This window comes from Rhipicephalus sanguineus, chromosome 4 (genome assembly GCF_013339695.2).
Source record: "Rhipicephalus sanguineus isolate Rsan-2018 chromosome 4, BIME_Rsan_1.4, whole genome shotgun sequence".
NCBI lineage: Eukaryota > Metazoa > Arthropoda > Arachnida > Ixodida > Ixodidae > Rhipicephalus > Rhipicephalus sanguineus.
The window spans coordinates 76,362,752-76,373,628 of NC_051179.1; the positions used below are offsets into that span (position 1 = coordinate 76,362,752).

Below are 10,877 nucleotides of genomic sequence, written 5' to 3' on the forward strand. Positions count from 1 at the left end.
TATGTTCGCACAATAAATTTGTGGCATTATCGCGACGGAAACCACGAAATCGACGGCACTTGACGAATAAACAAACAGTGATACAAGCTTTCGTGTGCGGCCATAACAGGAATGAAGCTCTTTGTGTGACACGCTCACCGACCGGTCGCCGTTGCATGTGTTAGGTTGTAGATGCGGGTATCATTTTTATTCGTCAAGTGCTCGCCGGGCGTATTTCCAGAAGGTATTAGGTCTTCGGTGCCCGTAATTCGCCGTAATTACAACAGATCCCAAAGCGGTGACAAGAGACTCAAGAGGGTGAAGTGCTTTGAAGAAGCATAAAGGTACTTTGGATCCGCAAAGCTCCTTTAGTTACGTATGAAGGTCCCTTGGGTTGCCCAAAGCCGCAATACATAAAACTTCCTATTGCTTTCGCCTGATTATTCTGCTATTTTCTGTTTCTATAGGGTCACGGATAGCGTATATGTAAACATTCTCGTGAATAAAGTTGGAATAAAACGCTTCTGCCTAAACTTACGTTTCTTCATTCCAGTGAAAACACACTCGATTGCGTATCAAGAAGCAGTGAGGTTTCGCACTGCTCGAGCACTGGAGCTTTTCGACCGAGGCCAAGCCGATTTCACATACGTCACAACGTTTCACAAACACACCAGTGACGTCAGTCAGCCGTCGATTGCACACTACAGCCGGGGAAAATAGGCCAGAACACAATTTGATCAATGTACGAAATACACATGACAATGTGAGAAAGTGTAATTGAAATTTTGATGTCTCCAAATCTCTTGACATTAAGGAACCGTCTTTGGTAAAAGACACAGATGGGGCGTATACAATCCTGAATGCTTCGAGAGCGCTGGTCGTTTTCGAGCAAAGCCTATAACAAGATTACTCCCAATACTTTCAGCTATCACGTAAGTACTGTATGCTTTCTTGAGCTTTGCAGCCGCGCAGTACATGTCGACCGTTATGCCACAGCACTCTCTTACTGCTATCTTTCTTACCGCTAAACGCAGTCAATAATATGTTCGTTCTGACTGCTGAAACTTGAGGAATAAATATAACATAAGTGAGGCCTTCGCCACACAAAGCTCATGCGTCAGTGCGTCTCACACATCAATGCTTATTTTGAAGATCCATAGAGGCTTGCTCAGCATACAAAAAAAAAAGGCAGATACAGTGAGAACACTGTGAGAACATAATGTTCGGATTCTTTCAATGAAATGAAAAGGAAAATAAGTAGGCTGGTGACGAATGTTGCAAATACGCAAAATAGTATGCTTTGTGCTTAATTATACAGCTATAACAAATGCAGTGATATTGCAACCTTGTTTCGTATACATATTTATATATTATACTATATATACTTGTCATATTTATGTACAACTGAAATGCTTGCGGCCTGTAAATTGTCTATGGGGTTCCTTCTTGAATTCTCTCAAGGCCATTGGCTATGGGAGAAAAGCCAAAGCGATGTTTACGACGCCGCGTCGTTAATCATTGCAGGTAAACGTATATTGCGGGAAAACGTATAACCCCGTCTTTGTTTCAAAGCTGTCTGGAGATTGAAAAAAAGGAATCCTATACGTATGAGACGTTTCTCGCAGCAACAAACCTAAACGACTGCGAGGGCCTTTTGTTCAGAAATAAGTGCGATGTTTTTTTTTTTTTTTCAGGTAATACACTCTCTTATTGACGCAAACGTGTAGTTATGCGACACTGCCCATGCAACAACATGACCAAAGTTTCTTTTCCAGAGTAAAAAAGGGCGAAATGGAACTGCTGTGCACACCTAAATACAATGAAGTTCATTACTAATGAGTACGTCTCGAAGTAATAGGTGTAAAGTGTACCAGCCGAAACTGGCATATCACGTGCTATAGGATACAAGGTCTTTCGAAATACTCACACCGGTCATGTTTTCGTAAAATGTGAATTTAATTGTGTTATATACTGTCGAACCGCCTCAAGTGCGGGTTCTTTCCTCAAGGTACGTGTTCACAACAGAGTCGGCAAACGGCTTAGCTTCGGTATTTTCACCGAGAAATAACGGCACCGACAGGGGCTTGGTCGCGAGGAAAACATTGAATTTTGATGTCGAGAACGCCGCTACCATAACTCACACGAGAACTCCACAAAAGCCATTAAAAAGAAAAGAATCTTTCAGGCATGGCTACAGCGTCAAACGCTCACACCTGTCCACAGTGAATGGATCTGTGCTATCTCGGTAATTAAAGAGAGGTCAGAAAACTTGCCAGCTCCAGCGCTACGGGCGAACAAACGACCGCGGCTTCTATTATACGCACTCACTATAAATCTTTATGCGTTCACTGCACGCTGGTTTTTGTAAACAGGACCTCGTCAAGGCATGTCACGTACCGCAGCTCCCGAATCCATCATCGTCGTATTAGAAGTTTACGTATAGGTACATACGTTCATTTCGCAGCAGAGCTAGTAGATGACAAGCGCTCCTAGCAGTTGAAACAAGCCGCCCGAAAGAAAAAAAAAATCAACATCAGGGACATAGGAACAAAATGACGGTCACGCATACGCATCACACAAACTCATCCCAGCAATATTGTCCACGGTAGCAGTTCAAGCGCACATCGTCGGCATACGGGCGGAAAGTTTGACCAGCAAAGCTTTGCGGTCCGTCGATGCTTGCGGACGTCCATCGATCACACACGCACGTGCACACCGAAATATGATATGCGCACATACACACACGTAGGACATTCTATTAGAAACATCCCACTGCAGAGGCGCGCATCTCGCACACACGCACACTCCGCCCCACTGACTTCGCGAAGCACTCTATAACTACAAAAGCTTGAATATGAGCTGCAATAAGCTTGGTCAGATTGTATATGACCGAGTTCAATTGATTAGCCACGCAAAATCTATTGACTGCCACCCGGCGGCACTACCACGTTTAAACTATGGGTCGCATAATGTAAACATACTTGGAGTGACATGAGACAAACTGGTGGGGAATGAGAGGGAGGTATCGGCACGCGCTTCCTCTGTTAACGTTATGCTCGCCGAATATATTGGCAGGCGGCACGTAAATACGCTCTGCCGAGCGCAGGTCACTTCCCTCATGCCATCTTAGGACTTTGATAACATACCCGCACGGCTGTAAAACAACAACGTCTAAGGACGTTTGCTCTACACATTTTATGTCGGAGCAGCAGCAGCCACAAGCAATCGAGACAACAACCCTTCGACACGAAGCGATTCACCAACATGGACATGCCCAAACCTGGAAGCTTTTCGTGAGTGCTTTGCGAAGACAATCTGACACGGAGGGTAGCGCGTGAACACATGTCAGCGTATACAGCAGGGCGTCTATGTACACAACACGCATTGCACAACACATCCTGTACTAGCAACCGGCCTTGCTGTCCTGTTGCGCGGCCGCCATGGCAGCCGCAGCCGCGGCGGCCATTGAGTCTCTGCGACGCTGTTCGAGTCCGTTCACAATGTTCTCGATGCTCCTCAGGTCGTTCGAGGTGGACCGCGACGACGACAAGGGCGGAGGTGAGGCGCGCTTCCTCGACGCCGCCGATGACGACGTAGCAGCGGCGAGCGAGACGCCGGAGGCGAACCCACCACCGGAGGCGCTCCTACAGGAAGAACCCTCCGAGGACGAGTTGCAGCCGCCGTCGTCCGAGTTCACCGGCGTACCGGGCTTGCTCGAGCACGAAGGAGCGGCGGACGACGCCCCGCAGTCCGGTATCAGAGGAGGCGGAGTCGTCGACGAAGGTGGTGTCGGGTGCCGCTGGTGTTGTCTCGGGAAGGTCTCGAGAGGCGACCGCGCGTCCGGCGGCGGCGGGGAGCCGTCCTCGTCGAAGAAGCCACCGCCGCCAGGCCGGAACCGGAAGGGAGACTGCTGCGACGCCGTCGCCGCCACAGGACTACCCGGCAACGTGTAGGGCGAGAAGCGGTGCTGCTTCAGCCTGGCGGCTACCTCCGAGTAACCCGTCGGGTTGAGCAGTGGGTGGTTGGCCGCCATGAGGAAGGAGAGCGCAGCGGGAGTGGTCGCCGCACCGGGTGACGTCGGCAGGCCTGCGGCGGCCGCCGCGGCTGCCGCAGCGCGGCGGCGGCAGCGCCGGGAAGAACAGCTGCGGCAACGTCAGCCCGGCGGGTACAGCGACGGTGGGTAGAAGTACGGCAGCAAAGGCGACGGCTGTGGGAGACCGGAGATCGCTGCGCTCGAAGACAGCTTGCCAACTCGGTCGTGAAGGTCGATCGAGCCGGTGCTGCTGAGGGGAGAGCGCCCGTCGAGACGGTCGTCGCGCCGGTCATCTGCGGTGACAGGTGTAGGAATGTAATTAGGACCACGATAAGGGATGCAGCGCTCGTCTAAAGTGTTTTATAATGGACGTATGCTCCTGATCGTATTGCGCATCAACGTTCTATAACTTATCAAGGAAACTCCGAAGAAAAAAAAACCTTCTGATTCAACCGTTTTGCCCTGATATGAATGAGACATGAGCAGCTATACCTACACAATGGAGTGTCATCAGTGTTGTCGAATATCTGTGCTTCCGCTGTACTCCGACATTGAGCACACTGTTTATAAAAGCTGGGAAAGTTGTACTTGTTAAGTCGTGCCGAAGTATATATGTAACTCTGCGTGATCTCCGCTACATGCAAGTCCGATTTGAATGCCCCGAAATGTTTACGTATAAATATCTTCTTGAAATCGTCACGAGCAACAGCTGTACTGTTGATATACATGACAATAAAAGCAGCATGTTCATGTTGCAGAGTCTTCCTGTTGGCTTCCAACTATATATAAACCACAGGCAGGAGCATTTCATAAGGTTGCCTGACGTTCAGCGTGGGTGCAAGCCGCGAATACGTGCGCATCGTCTACATAGAGAGCCTCCTACCGTTGTCCCGACCGGGGCTCGCACCGAGCACGCCGTCCGGCCTGAGGTCCGACGCCTCGCCGACGTCCAACTTGTCATCGTCGTCACTCGAGTCCTCCTGGCCGGACACTAGCGTCGTGTGATGGTGATTGGTGGCCGACAGGCGGCTTCCCAGCGACGAGCCCTGGGAGCCACCGTGCAGGGAAGAGGGCGCCTGCTGCAGAAGCATCGCCTGTCTCCTGCGACGAAGGGAGGGCGAAACCCAACCGTGGGCTTCCTATAGCAACTGGCCATGGCGTAAATAACGAGCGTTGTAGATCTTCATGCAGTAATAGAATAAGTTACTCGGAGGCTTAGCCTCCAAGCCACACGGATCTGTCGTCATTAAGCAACACATCCGTCACGGATGGCGTCATATTGAGCAGCACTTCACTCTCCTCATTGGTTCTTGCGCTTTGTAGAGCGAACTCTGTATAATTGACTTGATGCATTCCTGCTAATGGTGAGCATCATGAGAAATGGGAGGGCAGAGCGCCCCCCGCACCTGATGACATCAAATTTACGAATCTCGAACTGCCAACATTGTGAAAGTCATTGCATGCCAAAGAGGTTTGAGCGACTTTAATGGTCATTCGGTGCCTCAGTCTCGAACGATGAATGAATCCGCGAAGATATAGCTGCCCAACAAAAACAAGCCAATCGCACTGTTTCTTACACAGAGCTCCCGATGAACAAAAATACATATTTATGTGCCTTGGCACGGCACACTTGACGGCACTTGACACGTCAATCATCACAAGCACCAGATAGCGCTTCTGAGGTGTGTCGTGTCAAGTCCATATATACTCTTATCGTGCTTTAAGTTTCTAAACTTCATTCTTTTCCTATTATAATGATTCAAGTTTAGTGTTCATTTTACTTGTGTCGCAACCACGCGGGCAGATCCGAACTAAAGAAACTTGTTTACCGTAAAAACGCAATGATTCACTGATTCGCCGGAGCAGTCTAAATAAGTAGCGAACGGTCTCAATTTGATGCGAAATTGAATCAATCTGCAGGCCATCCGAACCTGTGGTATATATAAAGGCACAAATAGAATGTTGCCGCCATGTCATGTGTACGTGTGCCATCTATAATTCATGAAACTTCGAATCCTGCTTTTTTTCTTCAAAATGCGTGCATTGCCCTCTCGGATAATAGAAATGTATAAATTGCTGCTAGTAGATGAGTACTAATTTCATCTCATCTCGCTAGACTGGTGACTGAAATTTCATTCGACGCCATATGTCCATGAAATGTATTGATGAGATCATGTTTATTATTATTACACGTTTATTTTTTAATTCCGATTTCAATATTCGATTCAGTGAAAATAGGATGCCTGTAACTATAAGAGAAGATTATGTAACATGTGCTCTCTGGAGTTCGACATTTGCCGAAAACAGAATCGTGACGCCGGTAATTTTCGGAAAGCGGCACCACTTCTATAAAGTGAAAGTTTTTTAGAAACTTCAATACACCTGTTATGTTGTCATTTCAATTTTGTTTTAAATGCGGAGACAAACGCAGTAGGTACCCACATCGTTTTTTTTTTTTTTGTTCACTCCGCACCAACCCCACTTATCACAGCCCAGCTATGAGATAACGCCTGTAGCGGTATATGAGCGCGAATAGATACAGCGGTATTTAACGAAATTAATAATGATTCGTTAAAGCGCTCTTCGTTTTTCGATCTTGTAATTTCGTCTACACACGCAGTTCAGGAAGTCAGCAGGCCCTCGGAAGCATGAAAAGAAAAAACTGAAAGACAGAAAGAAGAAAAAGAAAGGAAAAGAAAGAGAAAGAAAGACAAAAAAGGAAAGAAGACAAGGATAAGAAAGAAAGGAAGGAAGAAGGAAAGGAAAGGAAAAGGAACGGAAAAGAAAGAAAAGAGGGAAAGAAAGACAGACAAGAAAGAAAAGAAGAAAAGAAGAAAAGAAAGAAGAAAGACAGAAGAAAGAAAGAACAAACCCATTCGTCAGTGCACCAGCACGTGTACAAACCTCATTACCATGGGAACGCCCTCGTTAATGGTTACCCCCCTCTTTGAGTCATGAACGACGGTGAAGACAGCGAGGCGCGCGCGCTCGTCGGGTTTTATAGCTCCGAGCCGAGACGCGGCCGTTTCAGTGAAAACAAACAAAACAAAAAATGGGGGCCACCAGCGAAGCCACGCGTACGTACGTGGACGCGGCAAGCTGCAGTCTCCTCCAACAAACCAGACCGCTTTATTAATAGAACCGCGGCCATTACCACGACGAAAGTAAAAAATGTAACGAACAGGGAACACTGAGGAAGCTATGTGGGGCGTTTATGTGTGTTTATGTTGGGGCTAGAGGCCATGCTTTGCAGCTCATGCACGAAAGAACGCGTACATATACGTTATGTACACCGCCTACGCGCCCGCGCTGATGGTTTGAGCGACGTGATGACGGACCGGTTAGGGTGTTCGAAGAATAAAAAGAGGTTAGAAGAAGAGAAAAAGAAACGATAATGGGTGGACGGTGTATGAACAGGAAGCGACCACGTTATGTTTAAAGCGCAGCTCCGCTCACGCTCGCTCCATCAATTCTGCCACTGCGCTTTGACGAATGGCGGGCCGTGCGAGCGCGTCTAATAGTCGTATAAAAAGTGGTTTATATAGGAAGCCGTGTTCGTTACGCCTGCAGACCGAACGTTCATAAGTGGGAGCCTCTATAGAGTCAGTACATGCGCAGACTCCCCCTTTACAAACCATATAAAATTCCATTTCTTCACTCTCTCTCTTTCGCGAGATGAAGGGTAAGAAAGCACAGATACATAGGACAGATGCACAGGACAGATACACAGGAGAGATGTGCAGGAGATACACGGGACAGCACCTGTACCGTGTATCTCGGCTTTGTGAGTGCTGTTCCCAGCGCTTAAACTTTACCGGGAAATCCGGTAAGCACTCTTCTCCGCATTACAAGTTTGTCCTACCGTCACGGCGTCATCGATATGACGGTTAAAACGTGGACTGAGTACTTCAATGGTTCCACAAGTTGCCGCTTGACTTTTGCTGGCAGTTTCGTCGATGGACCACGTCTATGTTTCGGGTGTCATAAATGACTACGCGCCCATTAGCAAACTGCCAACGGGAGAGCTACTCTCAAACTTATGAAAGGAGTCCGTACAGCCCTTACGAACCGCGTACCTGTTTTACGGGCAGAGAATAAAACAAAACGAAAGTATAATGTGGGATGACTTCGTCGTAAGGCAAGTGCGTATTGCGGGAAAACGTACCACTGTTAACAACGTACACCGCTGGAGTTATAGACGAGTACAGAAACAGAAGCGGCAGCTGGTAGATGAGTTGCTTACAAGCTTACCACTCTCTTTGATCGACAAGCAAGCAACGACTTCTTAACTCTGGTAGCTTCAAATTGCTTGCGCCGGAGATGACGGCAATCGTATAAAGCTCATCGCACTTTATATATATACTCTAGCAATCAAGTGCATGGTTATCGTTCGCCTAAAGCAGTTTATACTGTACAGGTGGTTGCGTGACACAGAAAACAAAAACGACGTGTTCTTGTCGTGGATTCTATATAACAGCAACTGCTACTACGGCTGTGACAAGGACGCTGACAGCAACAGCCGTTGTGTGTGGACCGAATGAGGACCGACAACAAGCCGTCGCACCTCTTGTGCGTTAAAGTCGTCGTGTTCGCAAACACCGTGGGCCAGTTAAGCTATACAGGCCTACTCACGAAACTTGTCCTTGCGTCTAAGAGTTACTGCTCTTCGAGTCAGTTCTCTCCAATCTCGTCGCCAGACAAATTGTGCGTTGGCACTGAGGTCGACAAAATAAATCTGTCACTGTTGCAACCAAAGTTGAAAGTTTGTTACAAACGATCGTTTCACAGTACGCTAACGTGTTTATAAAACAAAACGAAGACGCTAATCGGGGCTGCTGAAGTATCCAGCCCGGGGTAAGGGTTGCGAGAGCCACCCGTGGAGAAGCTCGAGCTTGCCCCCCCCCCCCCCCCCACCCTTTCCTGGCGTCTGAGAAACTAGGCCAAACACTTTGCGAGTTGTTCCAACATTACTGCGCATGCTGCGCAATAAAAGCCCGTAGGTATACATAACGGGGTCACGATAACCTATATCGGTTCTTAAAGCTGCGCGATTTAGGCTCAATACATGAAGTGTCGCGACGCGGCACGGTGATAATGTGCGTGTACGTGTGTGCGGCGCATAATGCGATTCAAGCGAAGCGTGCATGCGCGCCACGAATGAGGCAAGCCACGCACGTCCGCGTCGTTGTGGGCGTCGCGCGCAGACGGAACGCGAATGAAGGAAGGGCGGGGTGTTGATTAACGGGCACGCTTTATTATAAGCTTCGGCGCACAATTAACCGTACGGTTTACACACAGCGCGCGCCAAAGCGGTGCGGGAGCAGTTAAAGTACGCTATATAAATGCGAGGAAACGAACAAAGCGCCAAATCTGGCATACACCGCAGAAACGTGCGGAGGCAACGCTGTGAGCGAGAAGAATGACCCGCGCGTTGCGGGAATAAGCCGCGAGGTGGAGCCGAGGCGCGATTTCAATAATGGCCGCCAGGTATACCTGCCACCCGGAGAGACAGAACGCCCTATATATATATCGTACATACACGCATGTACATCCGCGTGCATGGCGTATGCTGTGCTCGGAATATTACGCCTACGCGTAGACGTTAACAGCTTGTAATGAATATACGTGAGCATCGTAGCAACGAAGTGCGTATAATATATACCGTCGCTGGCTAATTAACGACGCGTCGGGTCCCTCTTAAGGCTAATGGGCGCGGTCCCGCAAGCGTTTTGCTCGCTCCCCGCGGGGCGCAACTGGAATCGCGCGAGCATTGCGTATACGCTCGTCTGATCGCATATTCACTACGATGATTCGTGCAAGCGACGGCGCCGCGTCGTACGCGTGTCGGGCGCGAAAGGTGCCGAGCGTATTTTGCATGACACGCGTAGCGAGTACACCGCTGCGACAGACGTGATCGGGAGCGCGCTTAAACGGTCGCGACAGTGAAACCGACGCTTCTTTCTTCTCGGCTTCTCCGTATCGCTTTACGGTTGCAGGAGGTGAGGCAATGCACCGCGTGCGCGCGCAGTGTCGTACGCTACGCAATACATGCAGTGGCGGGGTGTCGAAACAGGCGACGAATCGTTTAGCGCGCGACTCGACTGTCGGGACCGATGCACGACCTATCGCGTTCAGCGAAACGCGTCGTGCATGGCGTGTGTTTCCCGAAGGACGCGGGGCTTCGATACATAAGCAATGTCATACTCTACTTGGTGAGCGAAGGCTTCAGTGAAGAGGCGTGCATGTAAACGGGCAACCGCCCACATACGATGCAGTATGCGACGTTCGCATCAACGCGTCGGCGGCGAACGTCATCCGCACAAAACGGTGTAACGCTCTCACTGATACACCCATGCGAGTCTCATGGCACCTTCATGAATCGCCCGGGGCGCCCCAGTGTACCGTTTCGTTCAATCATCGTAGCGCCTTGGTGCCCCCGGTGCGCACCGGGGCGATTTCACGAAGATGCCATTAGCACAGTCCGCCATGTCTAAGCATGATTGCAAACATGTGCCCAATATATACCGCAATAAAGCGCTGCCAAGGCCTCCATTAGTCCCATTTACTGACCCCATGTGGTAAAACCTAACCATAACGGAAGGGCGGAGCCACAACAACACTTTCCACTAGAACTTTCCAGTATTCCGCAGGTTATTTGACGCTGACCGACAGATTGAAAGCAAGAATACAGTATGGTGACATTGGCAGTATACCGAAACATGGAAGGTGATGCAAGTCAAAAAAAAGCAACTAGGTAATCAGCGCCTACATCTAAATAAAAGTATACAGAATAAGGCGACTAACGCGCGCGCACTGCCGCAAGCAGCTGCTCCGCTGAGGTGCACACGCTCACGAGCTTGCTGCG

At 49.2% G+C, this 10,877-nt stretch overlaps 1 protein-coding gene across 1 annotated transcript; it reads right to left on the reverse strand.

Moving 5' to 3' along the window:
• Nucleotides 1-3,382: 3,382 nt before the first annotated feature.
• LOC119391303 (optomotor-blind protein-like) lies at nucleotides 3,383-4,012 on the reverse strand. Its single transcript, XM_037658984.2, has one exon. The coding sequence runs from the start codon at nucleotides 4,010-4,012 to the stop codon at nucleotides 3,383-3,385; it is 630 nt and encodes a 209-aa protein (XP_037514912.2).
• Between the last annotated feature and the right edge of the window lie 6,865 nt (nucleotides 4,013-10,877).